The sequence below is a fragment of the Brassica rapa genome, chromosome A07 (genome assembly GCF_000309985.2).
Source record: "Brassica rapa cultivar Chiifu-401-42 chromosome A07, CAAS_Brap_v3.01, whole genome shotgun sequence".
In the NCBI taxonomy this organism is placed as follows: Eukaryota; Viridiplantae; Streptophyta; class Magnoliopsida; order Brassicales; family Brassicaceae; genus Brassica; species Brassica rapa.
Window position 1 is genome coordinate 27,807,978 of NC_024801.2, and position 22,512 is coordinate 27,830,489.

Genomic DNA, 22,512 nt, shown 5'->3' on the forward strand with positions numbered 1-22,512 from the left:
TGTTTACATATTATTTATAATTTTCAAAAATTTGTAATATTAAAATGTAAAACTATATTTTATGCCACGTGTCATCTTTCGAGAGAAGTTTTTTTTGCTGATGTAGACGCTCTATGGAGCCTCAAAAGGTTCCTTTTATTAGTAGAGTGTTGTATGTTTACATATTATTATTTTTAAATAAAAATGTAAAATGGTAATCTTACATATGTTTAATGTAGTATTTCTATTTTTTATGTTGTATGTTTACATATATTTATTATTTTTGAAATTATATATAATGTTTTTTGTTTTTTTTGTATAAAACGGTAATGTTACATTATGGAGATAAGCCGTCTTTTTTTAAGTGAAAAATGGTAATCTTACATATGTTTAATGTCGTTTTTCTATTTTTTGTGTTGTATGTTTACATATTATTTATAATTTTCAAAAATTTGTAATATTAAAATGTAAAACTATATTTTATGCCACGTGTCATCTTTCGAGAGAAGTTTTTTTTGCTGATGTGGACGCTCTATGGAGCCTCAAAAGGTCCATTTTATTAGTAGAGTGTTGTATGTTTACATATTATTATTTTTAAATAAAAATGTAAAATGGTAATCTTACATATGTTTAATGTAGTATTTCTATTTTTTATGTTGTATGTTTACATATATTTATTATTTTTGAAATTATATATAATGTTTTTGTTTTTTTTTGTATAAAACGGTAATGTTACATTATGGAGATAAGCCGTCTTTTTTTTTAAGTGAAAAATGGTAATCTTACATATGTTTAATGTAGTTTTTCTATTTTTTTGTGTTGTATGTTTACATATTATTTATAATTTTCAAAAATTTGTAATATTAAAATGTAAAACTATATTTTATGCCACGTGTCATCTTTCGAGAGAAATTGTTTTTGCTGATGTGGACGCTCTATGGAGCCTCAAAAGGTCCCTTTTATTAGTAGAGACATATGTTTAATGTCGTTTTTCTATTTTTTGTGTTGTATGTTTACATATTATTTATAATTTTCAAAAATTTGTAATATTAAAATGTAAAACTATATTTTATGCCACGTGTCATCTTTCGAGAGAAGTTTTTTTTGCTGATGTGGACGCTCTATGGAGCCTCAAAAGGTCCATTTTATTAGTAGAGTGTTGTATGTTTACATATTATTATTTTTAAATAAAAATGTAAAATGGTAATCTTACATATGTTTAATGTAGTATTTCTATTTTTTATGTTGTATGTTTACATATATTTATTATTTTTGAAATTATATATAATGTTTTTGTTTTTTTTTGTATAAAACGGTAATGTTACATTATGGAGATAAGCCGTCTTTTTTTTTAAGTGAAAAATGGTAATCTTACATATGTTTAATGTAGTTTTTCTATTTTTTTGTGTTGTATGTTTACATATTATTTATAATTTTCAAAAATTTGTAATATTAAAATGTAAAACTATATTTTATGCCACGTGTCATCTTTCGAGAGAAATTGTTTTTGCTGATGTGGACGCTCTATGGAGCCTCAAAAGGTCCCTTTTATTAGTAGAGATTACATAAACTAGTTTTTGTTACATGCAAAATGTTTCTTGTGTAATTCCAGAACTCTGACGTGGCATTATCATGAAGCGAACATAATAAGATCAGAAAAATCAACGGCTCAGATTAAAACCTCAGCTTATGATTCTTCTTTATCTACTCCCTCTCTTCTCCTTCCTCACTCCCTCCTCTCTTTCTCTCTTCCCTCGCTCTCTGTTCAGAGCCTAAAGCAGAGCACATATACACACTTACGATGTTGCTTGGAAAGAGACAACGACCACCGATCAACAGAACAACTAGCCTGTCCGAGATAAAGTTCGATCTAAACCTTCCCAGCGAATCAGACGTACCATCAACTCAGCAGAGTCGAAGCCAAAATACAGTGGTGGGACCATCCGGTTCAAACGGTCAGCACGTAGCAGCAGCCGTCGATCCACGGTTCTTGGCTATGGTTTCACCGAGAGGTAACCTGAGGAGACACTCAGGCGAGTTTTCCGACGCTGGACATTTCTTGAGATCTTGCTCCCTATGTGAACGCTTACTTGTTCCTGGCCGTGACATCTATATGTACAGGTATGTATATGAACCAAATAATAATAAAAACCGCTGACTCTTGAATCTTTGATCATAGAGAGTGATATTCGTTAAAATGAGAGTAATTTTTTTCTTTTTTACTTTTTAACCGTTTAACGAGTGTCTTATTTTCTTGAATCCAAACCCTAACAAAAAGTACAATAATTAGTTCCGGAAGATATTAGGCTTCCCTAATTTGGATGATTTATGTTTATTTAATTTATTGTTTATCATTGAAATATTGTATAATTTTTTATAATTAATTTTTGTCATTAAAATGGCAGGGGAGATACGGCCTTTTGTAGCTCAGAGTGCAGGGAACAGCAAATGACACAGGACGAGGGGAAAGAGAAAGTTAAGCCGGCGAAAGAATCGGCGGTGCCAGCCAGAGCCAAACCCGGCAGGGGTAGAGCTGCAGCCGCCGTGTAATCCTCCTCACCACCCCCATATTCACATACATTATATAGTTATACACTATATATGTATTATGTGTGGCTTGTTATGTGTTTGTATATGATTATAATGTAATACATATTCAAAGCATTGAGCGTCAATTAACCTGTTGTTAATCACTCTCGTCTGTTGTGGTGCATGGAATTGGATGTTTTTTACGAGGGTTTAAATTTTACAAGTTTTGATCTATTTGAAACTATAATTCAAATGAATGTAAGACTTGTGTTATTTTAATGAGAAAATTTAAGATTTGAAGTATCATTTATGCGGGTGAGGTTGCAGTTTAAGAGATTGAATCTAAGATATTTAGAATCAACGATAAAAACAAAATATTAACAGTAGTCATTTGTATCAGAAGTTAGATATCATCGGAGATTACGAAGAAACCTTAAAAAAAAATAGAAACGCAGTGTGATTGGTTAATTGATCACATATGTATCTACTCTTTCAAAGCTAGAACAAGTGTGTGTGTATATATGTTTAGACATCAACAACAAAAAAGAATATCAACCCTGGAATCAATAACGTTTATTCTATTGGAGAATTAATTCCAGTTTTTCAATTTAGGTCAACTAAAGTAGATGTACAATTTTTTTACTGGGTCTGGCATTGTCTACCTCTTGTTAGAACACATTTATATACATACGGTATTCGTCTTCTGTGTGACAATATTTTCCTTTTCTTTATTTCTTTGTTATATATTATGTAGATTTATACGTATTTGAATAGACACTATTAATTAAATACGATGTTGCTTGGAGTCAGGAATCTAATGCCTAATCAGCATGGGTCCTAGTATCTATCAATAGGAAAAATTAAGAGATTCTTTTATTATATGATTTTTTTTGTCTAGTCGTTACAGTTTTGAAAAAAGTCCTAATGACATTTTTTGCGTGCTTGTTTTCAAAACTCTTGCAACCACACAAACTTTGGAGTTTAGTTCGTTCCTTTTTCTAACGAAATGATTAACGCTGCCTTTTTACATTTTGTTGTATACTTGTATGCATACGATACACAGTAAACATTAATAATATGCAACCTGAGGATCGGAGGCCGCAGGTTTCTTTTAGTTGCTTTGGCACAACGAAAATAAATCAAAGTCTACATGTGCATAGTTTTCGGAACAAGTCCTCTAATGGAGTACGTACCAAGAGAAAAAATCACCGTATTTTGAACAATGGAGTACAAACAGAAACGGTACGTACTAACAACAAAGTGTATATAAAGTTCATAGCACGTACACACAAATATGTTGCTTTATTGATACATTTTGTAGTAGCAAGTTGATATTAAATCAGTTTAACGTATTAAGTGACTAATATAATATATAGTACCACTTGGCCAAATTGGCATGTGTCCGCATCAGATTTGGCCAACTATCTGAATTCTGATCTCTCCAACCTAGCATCCATGCTCCTTAATTATTGTTTTACGGAACAAAAGCGGTGTAATTATGTTTTTTTATTAAAAAGCTCAACTAAAAGCAAGTCCGAGTTATATTTAAAATAAAGATGGTTGGCATCTTTCTCGACCAAAGAAGATGGTTAGCATCTTTCTCGACCAAAGAAGATGGTTAGAAACTGAGATTAACTGCATGCTTTCCGTTTATTTATTTAAAATTAGTTACAGCATGCAGATTGGCTGAAAAAACTACTAGCTCCTGCTGAAAAATAGACAAGACAAATCATTAATTGGTTTATTGTATTTAAGGGAAAACCAATTATCAAACCACCACGATATATGCATCATATATGTGTTGTGTGTGTGTATCGGTACGTATGTATATGTATTAATTTTGAATTATTAAGTTGGTTGAAGATAGTCTTTATACAGAAGTTGAAATGTTGTTTTATAGCTTAACTTTCAGTAGAGGGATTAACAAGGATTGAGGTTTTCATAAATGATCATGCATCTGTCTAAAGAGAAGCATGAGCCAAGAGCTGTTGGCTACCATATACTATTATGTAATAATAGAGTATGTGCCATATATATGTTAATGTGTCGTATTTGTTTTTTATGAGGGGACAAGATATGAGAACTTGAGAAGTTGTGCCGTTACTCTTTGGTTCTATTTCTAAATTCATATATTCAAAAAATTAGTCTTAGTGTAGAATAATTCTAAGGAGTACACGTGCAAATATGCTTTCCATTAAATTTTATATTTGTCTAATCCAGTTGGACAATAAATGTTACTGATCCTTATTACTTCGAGTCTAATATACTAGGGGTTCAATGATATGATATAAGGTTACGTACAGTTGAGAAAGGCTCTTTGAATCTTGATATCGACTTAATCACATTATAAGCATGGCCGTAAACTTCTTTCCGTTTGTATGAAGGTACGTAACATTCTAAAACCGTACACACGTATAGTCTTTTCACCTTTATGCCAAACTTAAAGTTTCATTTTTATTAGACATTTCATTATTTATTCAGATATAAGTGGTGTTGGCCCATTTTATATATTACGGATCGAGTTGTTCCATCCATGTTAAGCAAAGGCAAGTGGGAACAGCTCATGTGAAAGTCCGAGTCATGTTAATTGTTGATTTCTTTCTTCATTTGAACTTTAACAATTATCTCACGTATCTGCATTAAGAACAAAGCATATAGTCAAATGGTATCTCAATTATTTTTATTATTGATCTGATTTTAGATATTATACTCTCATGCCTCACCGCCACTTGCTTAGGTATAGAGTTCCTCGCTTTTTGTATAATAATTTTATATGAACTCTATTCAATATATAACCAAAGTACTAGATGGTTAGAGTATGTATAGGAGTCGTGTAATCTAATAGTTCTGTTTTTTAGCGATTTGATGATTTCAATTATGTCATTCACAGTCAAATTATAAAACGTTTTTGGACAGTGATTTTAGTTGGATCTTTTCAGTTTCACTTTCAATACTCTTAGAAGTATCATCACCTTTTTATCCAGACAACTCATCTCCGATCTATGGATGGCCATTCACAGTCAAATTATAAAACGTTTTTGGACAGTGATTTTAGTTGGATCTTTTCAGTTTCACTTTCAATACTCTTAGAAGTATCATCACCTTTTTATCCAGACAACTCATCTCCGATCTATGGATGGCCATTCATTATGCTCATCTTGCTTTTTAGTTCATAGAATATATTAGTCCCATCACATGACCAGAACCAACGCACGCAATGAAAAAAAAAACTATTTTGAAAAAGAAAGTGATGAAACTATTTTTCTTTTGACAATGAGAAGAAAGTACTTAACAGTGACGGAATGATCAAATCGCAAAAGATAAAAATCAAAGTAATGGTTAAACAGAAAGGAGTTGGTTTTGTACGATAAAATAATTGATGTTTGCCACTAATTGTACATTACATTACATGAGTAGCTAGTCATCAATGTCATCATTCATGTGACTGAATAAACTATCATCTCAGTATGTTACTCCTTTCCTTTCCCCCTTATTTTCTCTGCATCATTATCATTTAGAGAGGAAAAATCCCAGCTGAGAAGCTTTCAACAGATGTTTCTAATGAATATATCAATATTCTAATAAATTTTAAAGCTAAGGTTAATGTATCATTTCGTATGTGTGTGGTGCAAAGACAACCGCAAACAAGATGGAATACTCTCTGATTCTTGTTAGGTCTGAAAATTGCTCGTAGTCTAAAAAGTATTTGATCTACTATGGCCCATATTACATAATAACTCAGACCCATCAGTGAAACTAATGGGCCAGGAAGAGATCTATAGAAGCATAATGGGCTCTATCTTAAATAAACTTTATTTTGTTTATTAGTTTGGGCCTATCCAATGTTTTTAATAATCTTTTGATGCTTTCGTCCATGTGAGTTAAGCACCGACAGAGACAGACAGCAACTAGTTCTGTCCAGCTGCAATCACGGCAAACCCACCACCTTTTCTTAACACGTTCCAATCATACATCGTCACGTCACCAAATTCCAACAACAAATTGACGATAACACCCCTGGTGGCATAACTAAATCTCACGCGCTTTCATCTTCTTCTTTCCCTAGATCCGCTGTCTTAAAATCTCACTCATCTCTATACGCCTTCCTCTCATCTCTCTCGCTCTCTCTCTCTCTCTCTCTCTCTCTCTCTCTCTCTCTCTCTCACTGTAACGTTTTCTCTTTGCAAAAAAATGGCGAAGCTAGTGATGCTGATGGTCCTCTGTATCTTGCCGGCGATTGCCATGGCGGCGCCTAGGCCACGTATCGGTAAGAACACGTTGGTGGTTCAAGGTATCACTTACTGTGACACATGCAAGTTCGGCTTCGAGACTGCTGAGTCCTCCTACACCGTCCCCGGTACGCATCTCTCTCTCTCCCTTTCTAGATCTGAGAGATTCACTTTCTTTTGATCCAAGGAATCTTCATCTACTTTTGCCCTAGATCTAGCTACAGTGTTGGATCTGCTGCTTATGCCCTAGATCTAATTACAGTATTGATGGATTCTTGTTAGATCTAAGAGCTTCACTTACTGTTTATTTACTGCTTATGTCCTAGATCCAAGTCTTGATGTGTGTGTCTGTTACTTGAGATACAAGTCATGATATGTGTGTGTGGTACATGATTTGTTACTTGAGAGCCAAGTCTGATGAACAAATATTGTGTGTATATTATCTGTTACTTGAGATCCAAGTCTGATGAACAAATGTATATATATTATGCAGGTGCGACAGTGAAGCTTGTGTGCAGAGACAGGAAGACGATGAAAGAGTTATACACAGACGTAGCTACATCAAACAGGCATGGGAAGTACATGTTCGTTGTCCACGAGGACCACAAGGACGAGATGTGCGATGTTATGCTTGTCAAAAGCTCAGACAAGGGTTGTTCTAAAATCTCTAAGGGGCGTGAACAGTCGCGTGTGATCTTGAACCATTACAACGGCATTGCGTCGCAGATTAGGCATGCTAACAACATGGGATTCGAGAAAGATGTTTCTGATGTGTTTTGCTCTGAGCTCATCAAGAAGTATCAGGTTGATGAAGATGAGATTTAAGATCTTTGATCAGTGTCATTATGATCTGTTGTTTTCGATTTGGTTTAATGAGTTTGGTTATGGAAGAAATATATTTGTACTTCTTTAATATTTATTTGTCTTAGATGATGATGATGTCTCCAGTGATCGGAACTATGTTTGTGTAAGCTTCTTTTATTGATATATGTTCACACTTGCCTGCTTGGGAAGTGTCTTTAATATTTGATTTCTTCGGTTCTTCTAATCAAGGTTTCATTAAGATATAATATGTCAGCTTAAACTTGTGATTTTACGGAGACTGGGGTCCAAAACATGAACTTTAAAGAATAAAGAAAAAAACTTTGGAGAACAATTCATACATCATGCATGTTAAAGGACCCACACACTCCAAGTAACTTACGTGTTTTTACCATACATATTTAACCGTGACTGAACCAATCTCTGAGTAGACTTGTTCCAAACCACCCCCCATATTAAGAAAAACTCAGGATGCAGTCTTTGGGCGAGAAACTCAACTCCCCAAACTACTTTTGGTGTCTAACCAAATTCTTAATGGACTTTGATGGGCCTAGTTATTTACCTTTGTGTTTGAAAAAAATTTAAGCAAGTCAAAAAAGATCTCAGGATTGGTGTATACCCCCACCAAGACACGAAGGGTTGTTGGGCAAAATTTTGATTTTCACATTGACCAACCCCCAAGCCTGCTAAAATACATCACCAAACTCTACTTTCTAGTTTCTACTAACAATAAACTTTACATAAAATAGAAAACTATATGCATTTCCCGTTTGTAGAATATTCGAATAAAGAAAACAGAATCTCCTAAAATTAACTTATGGCCGGGGAGCAAAAATCACGAGATGTGAAGAAAGAAAGGGCCAAAAAGACAGAACCAGAACACATCATATTGCCAAATGTCAAAAACCAGTTGCTGTCGCAGGTCAATAAAGAGAGTCAAATAAACCCTAACAAAATCGACGATTTACATTTTTTTTCTTCCTTTAATTGCTTTACAAACTTCCAACAACCCTCGCGTCGTGTTCCCCCATTTAAACCAGTTGTCTCGTTTATATTTCTCTCACGCAAAGGCCAAAACGAAAGAAATAATTTTTTTTTTCATTTTCTATCAAAAATCCATATATAAAGCATCAATTTTTCGGTCTGAGGCTTAGTTGGGTACTAATACTCAAATCGACGTGTAGTCTTCATCTCTGTTCCATTGCTCTTCTCCTGCCTCGGTTTCATCGTCACACAGGTATGTCTCTGTATTTGACCTCTCATACTCAATAAAATTTTATTAATGCTAAAATCTACAATGTGATTTGCGTTTTTGGGTATGCATTAGGGATTTAGTTCTCTTCTTGAGTAATCAAAGTTTGGATCTTTAGCTTAATCACTTAGCTTTTTAGTATTACTATTGATTACTGCTAAGTCATACCCCTTTTGATTATTATTATTATAGGAAATGGCTACGGTTGTATCTCACCATTTGATCAGCTCTATTGCTTCTCCTCATTCACCTTCCAATTCCAAAGCTTCTCTCTTCCCAAAGGAGCCTTTCAATCTCCCTATCAAGTTCAGACAAAACCGTTGTTTCAAGATCGAAGCAACAACTGCATCTCAAACTCCTGTTCTTGACCCTCTCTTGTCTCCTTCCAAGACAACCCCTCACAAGAAAAAATCAAGTAAACTAAACTAATGCTTCTTTCTTCCTTTGTCTTCTCCCCCTCATATTAAAATTTGAATTAATTTTTTGTGTTTTTTTTATAATTCAGATGAAGCATCACTGATATTAATCAGGCATGGAGAGTCTCTATGGAACGAGAAGAACCTCTTCACAGGCTGCGTCGATGTTCCATTAACCGAGAAAGGCGTTGCTGAAGCTATCCAAGCCGGGAAGAGGATTAGCACCATCCCCGTTGATCTGATCTTCACTTCCTCTCTCATCCGTGCTCAGATGACTGCCATGCTCGCCATGACTCAGCACCGCTGCAAGAAGGTTCCAATCATCTTGCACGATGAGAGCGAGAAGGCGCAGACTTGGAGTCATGTCTTCAGCGAAGAGACCAGGAAACAGTCTATCCCTGTTGTAGCTGCTTGGCAACTGAATGAGAGAATGTAATACAGCTGCTTCTCTAGTGTGTGTTTTTTTTAATTATCTCGGCCTTATAGAAAGGGTTCAGACTAATCTCCAAGTGGAGGTGCAGCTCACGGGTATTTAAATGGGCCCGCCCCATACTCGTATGGCCACATGGGGTTAATGTTGTGGGGCTGGTTCGAATCCGAGTTGTTTAGCAACGCAAAGTTTTCCTACCACTAGACCACCCCCATGTAGTTATCTATGTGTTTTCCCTTGTTTTAATACAAAGTTTCTGACATTTTTGTTTATGTTTGGTTTTGAGTTAGGTATGGAGAGTTACAGGGTTTAAACAAGGAAGAGACAGCTGAAAGATATGGAACGCAGCAAGTTCATGAATGGCGTAGGAGTTACCACATCCCTCCACCTAAAGGAGAGAGCTTGGAGATGTGTGCTGAGAGAGCTGTGGCTTACTTTGAAGACAATGTAAAGAATTCAAAAATATTCATTTTTGTTTTTTTTTTTACTTATGTAATCGTTTTTATGCAGATTCAACCAGAGCTTGCGTTAGGGAACAATGTGTTGATTGCTGCTCATGGGAACTCGTTGAGGTCTATCATTATGTATCTTGACAAATTAACTTCTCAGGAGGTAACCAAAAACAAACTAGAATGAGTCTTGTTTTATTGGTTTTTGGTAAGTGTTTTGAAGTTTTGTTTTTGGTTCTTTTGAAGGTTACGAGTTTAGAGCTGTCTACTGGTTTACCGTTGCTTTACATCTTCAAAGACAGGAAGTTCATGAGACGAGGAAGCCCTGTTGGTCCTACAGAAGCTGGTGTCTATGCTTATACTAAGGTACAACTAAACTAAACTAAACCAAACCAGTTGCGGAGCTTGTCCTTTAATTTTAGGGGGTTTATTAAAAATAAAAAAAAACATATTAAACTTTTATAAAAATTAATTTTTTTTAAAAAAAATTTTCAACAAAAGTTTTGTTTAAACTATTTAATTTTTAAAAGAAAATAGAAGTTATAGATTACATTAACATACAAATGTGTCTTTATTTTAGTTTTGTTATTAAATTTATTTATATTTTGAACTAAAATAACAAAATAATTATTTTACATTTTAATATACTTTATATCAATGTGTATGTTTCATTTGCCTTCCCACAAACCGGGCTCTGACCTAGTCTTTGTCTTGTTAATTTATCTCCATTGTTATGAGTTTGCTTATATACTGCTTCTTTCTTTGTTTCAGAGATTGGCACAATACAGACAGAAGCTTGATGAGAGCCTTAACTAGTGTGTTCTGTTCTTTTGTTTTGTCTTTCACTTTCTGAGTTCTCTATGTAGTGAGAACAGAACAGTTTTTAAGATATGTATTAGATTACACAAATCACGTTTCATTACATGTTATTTTAAATCACCCAAAATCCAATCCAAAAGGAAGTTTTCTTATATTATTATGTTTTTTTTTAGATTCAGACATTAACTGTAAGAGGGAGCTCTGAATCTCCAACGGTTAAGAAGTACTTTCCTTCTTCAACAACCATAACTCCAATTTCATTAGCTCTGCTCAAGTGCTCGCAAACACCAACCTCAAACTCAACCTCACCTTTCTCTCCTTTACTTAACACAACGCTCTGAAACCCGACAAGCTGTTTCTCAGCTCGTGTCCCATCTTCTCCTCCCTTCTCGTGCCTCATAAACATCAGCACGGGATGTTTCCCAGCCATCTCTCCTTGATTCTCAACCATAACACTCACCTTAGTCTTGGCTGTATCGCAGCTCTCCCTTCCCATTTCTGAGACCAGAGCGTATCGGAGAGAGTCTGAGTTGGTTTGAGGTTTGGACTGGTTCAGGTAGAGAGTGTTTTGAGTCAGAGACTTGAAACTGTAAGAGTAAGTTGTGTAGCTGAGACCATGTCCAAACTCAAACACTTTAGGTCCTTTGTAGAATCTGTAAGTCCTTCCTGGATATCCAGAAGATGATGATCTCATCCTCATGTCTGTCATCTTCACATTCACAAAGTTTTGAGGATACCATGTCACAGGTAATCTCCCTCCTACAAACACATAAAAGTCGAAATCTAGTAAGAACACACTCAGATCTTCTCTATTTAGCGGTAGAAGAAGAATGTGAAAATCACATTTTAGATCTTCAAAGTGATACTTGTAAATCTTGATTTTTTTTCAAGAAAACTTCTTATCAATGTTCTAGGCGGTGTCTAAGGCGTCCACCTTACTCAGCAAATAGGTTATAGCCATTAAAAAAAAATTATGGGACTAAAATGATTTAAGTTGTTTAAAACAATTTAAATCCGTTTAAATCAATCTAAATTGGTTAACTCTCTTAAATCAAGCAATAATGCTTGTTAAAATCACAAATTTATCTTATTTCTTTTTTTTTTTTTTTTTTTTTTTTTTTTTGTATCTAACTTTTATAATTCAGCAAAATAATTTTATAATTAAAATTAGAAAATTAAAATTCAATGTTTAAATTGCATGTACATCAGTTTAAAGGTTTTTTTATTTGAAAATGATCAGCTTAAAGGTTAAAATGTGATTTTCCGAGGAAGAATGACTCACCAGGATTGTGATCTCCGAATAAGATTTCAGCAAGAGCAACCCCTCCAGCTTCACCAGGATAACCAGCCCAAACAATGCTACCTATCTTGTCGTTATCCTTAGCAAACGAGACATCGACAGGACCGCCACATATCAAGACAAGAACCACTGGTCTCTTCGCAGCTTTAGCAACGCTTGTTATAAGCTCACGTTGCTTTCCCGGAAGACTAAGGTCAACACGGTCCATATCTTCCTTCTCTTGAGTCTGGTCTAGTCCCATGATCAAGACCACGCGCTCAGCACTTCTCGCGATGGCCACCGCTTGCTCAACCGCAGCGTTAGAGCAAGCCACGGAGTCGCATCCTTTATGGTAAACAGCGTTTTTGACGTAACCGCGTATCGCGTCTAGAGGCGTCACGTTCTTGCATGGCGGGCCAGCGTAGTTTCCGAGAAGCGTTTTAGCCACGTGAGCGTTTGGACCGATCACAGCTAACGAAACGCTGCGTTTGGAGAGAGGGAGGAGTTTAAGAGGGTTTTTTAAAAGGACGATACCGTTACGGGCTGCTTCGAGTGCTAATGCTTGATGAGACGGAGAACAAACGTCGTTAGGACTTATGTTTCCGTAAGTTAGTTTTGTTGGATCGCCGTTAAAGAGACCGAGACGGATCCTAACGGAGAATAAGTTTATTAGAGCTCTGTTGATGTCTGCTTCCGACACTTTCTTCTGCTGGAGAGCTGACTTGGTGTGGTTTTGTAAGTATGACCCGCAGTTTACGTCCATGCCGGCTTTGAGGACGTCAGCGACTGCGTCTTCAGGGGTCTTGGCGTAGCCTTGGTCGTCGTAGATGATTGAGACTGCGTCACAGTCTGAAGTAATGTATCTGAACATATAGAGACGATAGATAACATGTTACTATCAATGTGGCTTAATAGTGTTAAGAAACGAGATGGATAAGAAGAGAGACACTAACCCATTGAAGTGCCAGAGACCACGAGCGGTTCGAGTCAAGAGGTTTGGGTCAGCGCAAGAGGGAATGCCGTTGACTCGGTTATAAGCGCACATGATGCCACTGGCTCTGCCTTCTTCTATGCATTTCTTGAACGGTGGTTGGTAAGTCTCCGCCATGTCAGCCAAACTCACCTTTTTTATATTAGTAATTAAATCAGAGAATTATAGAGTAATAAACATAATTAACATGGAGTTAAGAAAAAGATAAGACGTATTTAGCAATTTTCAAAACAAGAGGATCGTGATGTTATACCTATCCAACCTCAAAATATTATTAAGGGTATATGTCTCATACATTGGAAATATTTAAAATTTTGTAACATGACTAATCAACAGTTTTTTTCTTATTAATAAAATGGATAAAATAGGAATTTTGAATACAATATGTGCATTTAATGTAATATGAGAAGAGTATAGTATTGTGAAATTAATTGTTCTATAATTCCTAACAAAATTTGACTCGATTCCGACCGGTCTACACGTCAGAATTTCAACATGTTGATTGAATGATGATTATATTAGTACAAATTCATATTCATGACAAGACGTAAAGAATAGCACATATTCATGATAAGACGTAAAGAGTGCAATCAAGGGATAATATATGCTCTTTGATGCCACTTAAAAACATCATTATGTAAAGACTTTACTTTAATGCCCACTTTAGAAGGAAATATAAACTTTATATACTAATTATGTACTACGATTACTATTAGACTAAAATAAATGAAAAAGACGAGTCAAAAGATAGTAACCTTTAAACAGTGATTAATATAGAGAGAAAATATACCTGAGCATTGAAAACGTAGCGGGTGATACCTTTCCAACGGTCAAGATCATAAGCCGTGAAATGCTTACAACAAGCGGAGGCTTGAAGGTGACCACCAGAGAGTGTTTTCTTACCGTCGAAAGAATCACCTTGGAGTCCTCTGACGTAAGCCACCGCGTAAGCTCCGGTCACCGTCGGATCCTCGCCAGGAGTCTCTTGGCCTCTTCCCCACCGTGGATCCCTAAATATGTTGATGTTCGGTGCCCAAAACGTCATCCCTTTCGCTTGCCCTGCGTTGTACACTCCTCTTGCTTCCTTTCCTATTACCTAGAACAACAATTATCCAAAAACTTTATTATTTTAATATTCTTCTAGTTTATACTAATAAGAGAAATTAATGTCTAAGATAGCAACATACCACCAAAAATACCAAATTTTAAGCAAAAAAAAAAAGCATACCACCAAAAATAAAATTTACGCCATAAATTAACACAAAAAATCAAAAGACAGTTTCTACTTCTTCTTTTTTTTTAACACCCAAAGACAGTTACTTCCTTTTCAGCTTTTCAGACATAGTAAAAGGTGAACTGAAGTTCAATTATATATGAGTTATTTTATGTCAGAAATTATTTCAATAAATTTAAATAATAACAATTTAATAAATCAAAACACTTTTTATAGTTGAAATGTCAAGAGAGAGAGAGAGAGTAAACGTACTTGAGCAATGCGGAACCATAGATAAGAGTCAAAGGAAGCTGCGGTTAGGATGACTTGAGGAAAGCTAGTGGCAGCTTTAACCGTTCCGTTAAACCGGATCCCTGGAGTCGGACCGACGTCAGCTACGCCGTGCAAAGCCTCCGACCACCATTGGTACGCCGGCACTCCAAGACGAGGTATCCCTGGAGCTGAGTTTACAAGCTGAGAGATCTTCTCGTCTACGGTTAGCCTCGAGACGATATCGCGAGCTCGCCGGTTAACCGAGAGGTCGGTGCGGCAGAACTGAAAGAGTTTCGTGGTGGGATTCGACGCGTCGCAAGCGTGCGGCGGAGATGAGTCAACGCCGTGAAGGAAGAAGAGAATGAGAAGGAGAAGAATCATTTTAGCCATTGGCTTCGAAATGCGGAAAACAAGTGATGAGAGAAGCTGTATAAGAAGAGACTGATGAGACTGACAGAGTATCTACTTTATTATTGTTGTCTTTTTGAATTGACGCGAATACCCTTTAAAATTCGCATCAGTGACCTAAAATAATTATTAGTATATTATTATTACACTAACTCTCTAGTTACGGTCGTAAGCCCAATAAGACTGATGCTTTTGTTCTTTGATGTAGGCCATTTTAGTGTAAAACCATATACAGTTTTATCAGGCCCATTAAAACATTATGGTGAACTTTTAGATATTAAAATACAGAGCTAGGCTATGCATATTGTTAGGAAACGTAAACAAATTTAACCGTCCAACCAATCACATAAAAGTTGAAATGGATAACCATGAATATGTTATCTCATTAATCACTTGGCAACTTGCCAAATCAAGCCACTTATCGCGATGTCCTCATCACAATAAATCCAATTCCCATCTATGAAATTTTATCTGGTCACGTAATTAGATTTGACTGGATAAAAATGTCGGTTTCAAAAACATAGGAGTACTTTTAGTAAAATGCTTAGTAGTTAGTAGATTCTTCAATGTATTTAAGAGTTTCGTAGAAATTAATATTCAGTCAAAACATACATAAATATTCACAGCTAAAAGCAACCACTGGTATCACATTAAACGCCACGTGAACGAAGCTGAGCCCAGCACGTGGGACGTCTGGTTGACGAGTGATGAGTGTGTAAACGTATCTGTCTTCGTGTCGTCATAGGTTCGTGACCGATTCATGACTAAATAGGCGGGTGACAATGTTGCACATTAAAATACTACTAGTGATTATGAGATGTCGGTAGAATTATGTGGCCACGTAATGAAGAGAGACACTAACAACAAACGTATACTGTATTTATTACAAATGTTTGAAAATTTCATCGAGTGTCCGTTGTTACTATTTTTTTTTATTACAATGGTCTGTCGCTTGGCCTGCTGTCTCATATGTTGTCTTTTAAATAAATTCCTGATAGTTTATGTCGTCGTAATAGTCCCATTAAATCTATTTTAGATTGTTTCTTAATTTATTAAATTTAAATTTCTATGTATTTATATTTGTTTAGCATATACTCCCTCCGTTCCTAAAAGATGTATGTTCTGGAAAAAAAAATTGTTTCAAAAAAATATATTTTTTATCTTTTCAATGTATGATTTTATAAAAAATTGTAAGTTTCAAAAAAATTAATGATGTTTATTGAATTTCTATTGGCTAAAAGTTATGGAAAATTGTTATTCACAAAAAATAATGCATATTTAATGAGTTTTCTTAATATATATGATCTAGAATATGCATATTTTAAAAACAGAGAGAGTATTCTGCAATATTTTATTATTATTGATTAGATTCTCTAATTTTATACTACTAAACAACAATTGTAGAAATAAGATCCCAATATATTTACATGCAATAAATTAAGATTTCAAAGTGTGAAATTATAGAAAGTATTTATGGTTTCCTATTTTTGTCGTATCTCGCATTTATTAATTTATTAGTATTTTCTTAAAAGAGTTTTAACGTTTTCCATTTGACCATCTAACTACTGCTCCGGTTAAACTCGTGGGTCCTAAAGACTTCAGAACTTCAACCTAAACATGCTCGCGGATTCAAACCCGCCAAGTTGGTTTACCGGCTCTAACCGGTCCCACAATATAACAAAGGGACCCGCACAAGCTCTCTTGTACCTCCACCGTTATAAAGCACACCACCACCACCTCCCCACCGTTTCCTCTCTAAACCACAGAAAGCTTTTCATTACTCACCTCTTCTTCCATTTCCACAATCTTTTGTCGCGATCACACGGTTAGCTCTTAGTATATCCTTGCTTCTTTAAACTCTTGAGAACCCTTTTGTGTTTATGGTGTTTCTTGACATGTTTTTGATTTGGTTTCACCAGGTTTGTAATGGATATCTTCGACAACTCTGACCTTGAATACCTCGATGACTTTCACGGCTTCTCTGATTCTGAAGATGATGAACCCTTTGGAGAGTTTGATCACAAGAGTGAAGCTGACTCTGATTTCGAGGATGATCTTGACCCGGTATGCTAAAAATTCTGGTCTAGTTTAGTAGAGTGTTAATTACTTAGTTAAGCTTATGAGTTATGTTAATCTTTAGACTCAGGAGGGTGATACGTCAGCGTTAGAAGCTAGGAACGGGAAAGATATCCAAGGGATCCCTTGGGAGAGGCTTAATTACAGTAGAGATCAATACCGTTACAAGAGGTTGCAACAGTATAAGAACTTTGAGAGCCTCTTTAGGTCCAGACAAGACCTTGATAAGGTTTGTAATCTAAACTTACTCATTTTTAAGTTTCATATGTCTTAATGGGTTCTGGTTTTGTTGTTGGCAGGAATGCTTGCAAGTAAAGGAAGGAAAACACTTTTATGACTTTCAGTTCAACACGAGGCTTGTCAAGTCCACTATTGCACATTTTCAGGTAGACAAGACAACTTTCTCAACTATGTTTGCAATGTTTGGTATAAAAGAGTTATCTAGTTCATTTGTGGATTATGGAATTATTAAAGTTAATGACATGTTGCATACAATCTCACTATCACTTCACACCGAGTCTACAAAGACCCATTTCAGTTTTGAAGATGTATAACGTGTTTCTCTTGCAGTTATTTATTTTCGTGGTTATATAATTTCTGTGTTCTTAAGTGCTCTGTTCTCCCACCTCAGCTACGCAGCTGGGGTGTTGATTCACAAAAAGTCCTTTTCTTTTTGCAGATGATCTCGAAAGGGTGCTTAATCTAACCTGCTTCGTTCCTAACTTCTCGAAAAAATATAATAACTTAGGTTGAATGTCTACTCAGGTACCACAGTCCTGTCTAAGGTTATAACTGATTCAAAAAAATGTCAGTATATTTTGCTAGGATGGTCGAACCAGAGCTTAAATGTCAGTATATTCTCTTGCATTGCATTAGCGTTGCCTAGTGTCCACTTTTAGATCATTTTGTGCTCATACAGTCATACTAGTCAAAACAGAGCGAGTTATAGAGAAAAGTAGCAGTTGAAGACTCCTATCTCCTCCACATTTTGAGAAACAGTTACTATATGCTGCTAACCTTTCTTAAACAGGTTGGGAGAGCAGCTGGCGCCATAAAGAAACCATTTTAATATGGTATGATAGGAAAAATGTTTGAACATTACAAGGACTATATCTAACTTTATGTTCTTTTTTACAGGGAATCTTTTTTTTTTTTTTTTACATATGTGTGGTTCTTCATGATCTGCATCTTTCGAGATACCATGCTCTTGTGATTTGATTCATACGTCTATAACCAAAATTTAGGTTATTTTGCATTTTATGTGTAACATCTTATCCACTCATTAGCACCTGACATTCACATTAGATTATTGAGAAGGGTCGCTCTGTTTCCTTCTTGGCTTGTGTGTTTGCATATGAACTTTTATGTTTCTTTTATTAAGATGACTAAATGTGTCAGATGTGAATCTTAATCTTCATGCTCACACTTTTTTTCAGCTGAGGAACTTGATATGGGCAACATCAAAGCACGATGTGTATTTCATGAAGAACTACTCCCTCATGCATTGGTCATCTTTGCTTCAAAGGAGCAAAGAAGTACTTAACGTTGCTAAGCCCATTGTTCCTACGATGGTAAGCAACTTTACTTCTTATATCACTGGTTCAACAACCTAGGGCTTCAAACTAAGTTAACGTTAGTGGTACTTCAATCTTCAGAAGCATCCTGGATCGTTGTCGCAGTCTATATCAAGAGTCCAGATAAGCACCATGGCAGTTAAAGACGATTTGATAGTTGCCGGAGGGTTCCAAGGAGAGCTTATCTGTAAGGTATTAGACACAGTTAATCTTTATACACTTGAGTGATTCTCATTCGCTGTGGTCTTTTCTATTACAGAGAATCAACGAACCTGGAGTTGCATTCTGTGCTGTTCTAACATCGGTTGAAAACGACATCACAAACTCGGTCGATATATACAACGCACCAAGGTACTTAATTAAGAACCTGGGATAAACAGAACATATACACTGGTTCAGATTTTGGGGGCTATAAATAATTTAATAAGATTTTTATATAAAAATCTTTTTGAAAATTTAGGAGTTTTTATTTTAATTATTTTTAAAAATTTGGAGCTATATGCCAACATTTCATTTGCTATGCCTTCCTCTTCTAACTCGAATGCTTTGGTCTCTCAATCCATGTAGTGGCTCGTTAAGAGTTATAACCGCGAACAATGACTGCGCCATCCGTGTACTTGACGCTACAAACTTTGCTTTCCTCAACAGTTTTACCTTTGACTGGTCGGTAAATGTAAGTAACTCAAATCACCTTTGTTACTTCCATATACTCTTGTGTTTCAAAAGTGTTAATGTGTTTTATCATCTTTGTCTAGAACGTGACGGCAAGTCCAGACGGGAAGCTAGTGGCTGTCTTAGGAGACAGTCCCGAGTGCTTACTAGCCGATGCTGGATCAGGTAAAGTGATCCATGCCCTCGAAGGCCATCTCGACTACTCGTTTTCATCAGCATGGCATCCAAACGGGCAAATCCTAGCCACGGGGAACCAAGACACAACATGCAGGCTATGGGACGTGAGGAACTTATCTAAGTCGCTCAAAGTGTTGAAAGGAAACATGGGAGCTATTAGAGCGTTGAGGTTTACTTCTGATGGACGGTTCTTGGCCATGGCTGAGCCAGCAGACTTTGTTCACGTCTTTGACACGGAAGCTGGTTATAGTCAGTGTCAAGAGATTGATATGTTTGGAGAAATAGCTGGAATATCGTTTAGTCCTGACACGGAAGCACTGTTCGTGGGAGTGGCTGATCGTACATACGGTAGCTTGTTGGAGTTTAGTAGGAAGCGTAACCACTTGTACTTGGATTCCATTTTCTGATCTGACTCCACTGAGCTCTATGTGTGTGAGAGGTTATGTTACGACGTTGGTAAGGGTTAAGTCGTTGTTTTTGTGGACTTTTGTACCTTTGTTTGCCACTTTATGTAAGTTTATTGATAGATATATATTAGTTCTATGCAAGGTTATTGCAGTTTAATTAGAACATGGGTTGGTTAATAGTACTATTTTGAATCAATAAAACCAACTGGTTTGTACATTAAACTCCGGTTTGGATTGATTTTTGTCCTATCACTGGTTAAGTTGCTTTTGAAGGCCTATACTACTGGGCTTTTGAACCTTTAGTCCACTAATATAACTATTTGTTTCTTTTCGTTTTTTGGGGCTTATGTTTAGTGACTAATTCAGACATAATCTAAGTTGATTATATTAAGACATAAGGACTGTTAGGTGATTTTAGGCTCCGACGTTTTTACCCTAACTCGAAATATCTATCTAAACTTAAAATAAAAGCCCCGAAATTGGATCTCTATAACCGTTATACAAAAATATCTAAATGAATCTTATAAATTTAGTACTTTGGAGTTTGGATATAATAGAACGAAACTCGAATCAATATCTAAAGATATTCAAAATTAGTTAAATATGTTAATGTTTTTATATATGTTAAAATAATTTAAATATTTTATTGTATTCTAGTTTAACTAATTTTTAATTAGATTTGTGAATAATTTATATATTTTGAAGAGAAATTGTTAATTTTCAAGTTAAAAAATATATTTTTAGACGATTTCAAACATTAGTTATAATCTAATTGGAACTGAATCCAGACAAAACCGAACCGAATCTGACCCAATAATTAGAAAAACCTTAATGAGGCTTATAGCATAATACGAAAATCTGAAAAAAATCAACTGAACCGAAATCGGCGGGGCTACCGGACGCCTATGCCTAAGGTGATTTGATGGTCAATATTTCTTTTTTGTCAAACAGGAAAAGAAAAATGATCAAGGATGTGTCATGTACTATTTGAAATGTTAAAGCTTTATGGAACATTCTTCATAAACTTTTTTTTGTAACACCATTCTTCATAATTCAATACCTAACTTTCTTCTCATTAGCTAATAAAAGGGTCTTGGATTCTGTTTTCTTTGATGGCTTTTTTCCTTTTTGTTTTACTTTCAGAAGTCACATGTTCAAACTTCATCATAATTTCTATGAACGTTTATCCCCATAATGCCCATGAATCGATGTTAAGATATGGAGTATTATTCATCGAATATAATGGTGTTACAACTCAAATTGGGAACTATGTCTACTGATAACAACAACGTAATAGAATCCAAAACTTGTGTACTAGTTTTGGAATTCCAGTCTGTAAAACAAAATCTGTACTAATTGTTAGTATTTTTAGAAATGGAGAAATGGACCATGTCACGTAATTCACGATCTCACGCGAAAACGATAAAACCAAAGAGGAAAAAGAAATTACTATTTGAACAAAATCTGAAGGGGACAATTCACCTAAAGCTCACATGATGCCATTCATCTTCCTCACCAAGACGAAGTCCAACTGCTTTGAAAACGACGACAACCTTTTATTATTATCTGCAAAATCTTTCATTGTCAAAACTTAAATTTCTTATTTTATTTATATATATCTTCAAAACTAAATCACAATGTTGTAAAAGTTTGTGAATATTGTGCTAAAATTTTACTTTACAGTACTGAGATTAAAATGGATTAAAGTTGATTTTGTTTTGTAATATGAGGAAAATAAGATACTCTAGTACAGAAAGAGAGATAGAGGCATAATAAGTGGAGTGAGGTAGGTTGCAGTTCACGATGACCACAAAGCTAAGTTAGATGACGGCAAAATCTGAGCCATTGGTTAGAACACGTGGCATACGACTATTAGATTTTTTTTTTTTTTGTCAAATTGTTAGATTTAAAAAGTCTTGAAACGAGGAGTGTGTGATGGAAACCGCGTGAAGAAGAAAACTTTGTTGAAATTGGAAAAATAAACTTTTCAAAGTAACGATGAGATTATGGGACACGCGCAATCCATGCCACTGGTGTTATTGGATTCTACTACCTTTTTTTTACTTTTATCCTATATTCCTATAGTTTTCTTCTTAAATTATATTTTGGAACTTCGAGGTCGACGAAAGCTGTCGCGTGTATTACGAAGGATCTTTTTAAGCTATTCCGTGTATTACGTGGTTAGGATCTCTTAATTTAACAGATACATAAAGAATATTAATTCTCATGTGTGTGGATGAATCTGATGTGTCATAAAATGTTATTTATATACTTTTGTACTCGCCCAAAATGTTACGATGTCTTTTTTTTTTTGTCAAAGAAAAAACAGACTTCGTAACATTTTTTTTTTGACAAAATGTTATGATGTCTTTTGTGTTGGCTTTAGTGTTGAGGTTAATATGAAATATTTTTTTGACTGAAGGCTAGGTTAGTATGAAATATTATTCTCCAGTATTTTAGATAACATAATTTCATTACAGTGTGGCATGTTTCCTGATATGTACGTGCTGCGTATTA

The 22,512-nt window shown here is 35.3% G+C and overlaps 5 protein-coding genes across 12 annotated transcripts; 4 read left to right on the plus strand and 1 right to left on the minus strand.

Annotated features, from left to right (window-relative positions):
* Positions 1–1,586: 1,586 nt before the first annotated feature.
* On the plus strand, positions 1,587–2,812 carry LOC103832227 (FCS-Like Zinc finger 6). Its single transcript, XM_009108201.3, has 2 exons — positions 1,587–2,100; positions 2,385–2,812. The coding sequence occupies exons 1-2, from the start codon at positions 1,781–1,783 to the stop codon at positions 2,527–2,529; spliced, it is 465 nt and encodes a 154-aa protein (XP_009106449.1). The 5' UTR covers positions 1,587–1,780; the 3' UTR covers positions 2,530–2,812.
* Positions 2,813–6,593: 3,781 nt separating this feature from the next.
* Positions 6,594–7,762, plus strand: LOC103832228 (protein DOWNSTREAM OF FLC). Of its 2 annotated transcripts, XM_033275708.1 has the most exons (3): positions 6,602–6,620; positions 6,657–6,865; positions 7,231–7,762. In XM_033275708.1, the coding sequence occupies exons 2-3, from the start codon at positions 6,700–6,702 to the stop codon at positions 7,560–7,562; spliced, it is 498 nt and encodes a 165-aa protein (XP_033131599.1). In that variant the 5' UTR covers positions 6,602–6,620; positions 6,657–6,699; the 3' UTR covers positions 7,563–7,762. The 2 variants fall into 2 exon arrangements, with proteins under 2 accessions (XP_009106450.1, XP_033131599.1); XM_009108202.3 differs by having other exon boundaries at positions 6,594–6,865.
* Positions 7,763–8,376: 614 nt separating this feature from the next.
* LOC103832230 (2,3-bisphosphoglycerate-dependent phosphoglycerate mutase) lies at positions 8,377–11,082 on the plus strand. 3 transcript variants are annotated; one of them, XM_009108204.3, is made up of 7 exons: positions 8,377–8,796; positions 9,004–9,226; positions 9,317–9,659; positions 9,948–10,104; positions 10,168–10,269; positions 10,353–10,472; positions 10,878–11,082. In XM_009108204.3, exons 2-7 carry the CDS (start codon positions 9,007–9,009, stop codon positions 10,920–10,922), a joined length of 987 nt encoding a protein of 328 aa, XP_009106452.1. In that variant the 5' UTR covers positions 8,377–8,796; positions 9,004–9,006; the 3' UTR covers positions 10,923–11,082. The 3 variants fall into 3 exon arrangements, with proteins under 3 accessions (XP_009106452.1, XP_009106453.1, XP_033131598.1); XM_009108205.2 differs by lacking the exon at positions 8,377–8,796 and adding an exon at positions 8,828–8,915; XM_033275707.1 differs by lacking the exon at positions 8,377–8,796 and having other exon boundaries at positions 8,982–9,226.
* On the minus strand, positions 10,980–15,128 carry LOC103832229 (probable beta-D-xylosidase 7). Its single transcript, XM_009108203.3, has 5 exons — positions 14,682–15,128; positions 13,986–14,291; positions 13,158–13,327; positions 12,208–13,067; positions 10,980–11,684 (listed from the first exon to the last, which is right to left on the minus strand). Exons 1-5 carry the CDS (start codon positions 15,069–15,071, stop codon positions 11,101–11,103), a joined length of 2,310 nt encoding a protein of 769 aa, XP_009106451.1. The 5' UTR covers positions 15,072–15,128; the 3' UTR covers positions 10,980–11,100.
* Positions 15,129–16,466: 1,338 nt separating this feature from the next.
* LOC103832232 (uncharacterized WD repeat-containing protein C2A9.03) lies at positions 16,467–20,217 on the plus strand. Of its 5 annotated transcripts, none has more exons than XM_009108206.3 (9): positions 16,467–16,914; positions 17,009–17,153; positions 17,230–17,394; positions 17,465–17,551; positions 18,602–18,736; positions 18,821–18,931; positions 18,999–19,090; positions 19,307–19,412; positions 19,495–20,212. In XM_009108206.3, the coding sequence occupies exons 2-9, from the start codon at positions 17,016–17,018 to the stop codon at positions 19,993–19,995; spliced, it is 1,335 nt and encodes a 444-aa protein (XP_009106454.1). In that variant the 5' UTR covers positions 16,467–16,914; positions 17,009–17,015; the 3' UTR covers positions 19,996–20,212. The 5 variants fall into 5 exon arrangements, with proteins under 5 accessions (XP_009106454.1, XP_033131594.1, XP_033131593.1 ...); XM_033275703.1 differs by having other exon boundaries at positions 16,816–16,914; positions 18,803–18,931; positions 19,495–20,217; XM_033275702.1 differs by lacking the exons at positions 16,467–16,914; positions 17,009–17,153 and adding exons at positions 17,845–17,930; positions 18,196–18,238 and having other exon boundaries at positions 17,240–17,394.
* The last annotated feature ends 2,295 nt before the right edge of the window (positions 20,218–22,512 follow it).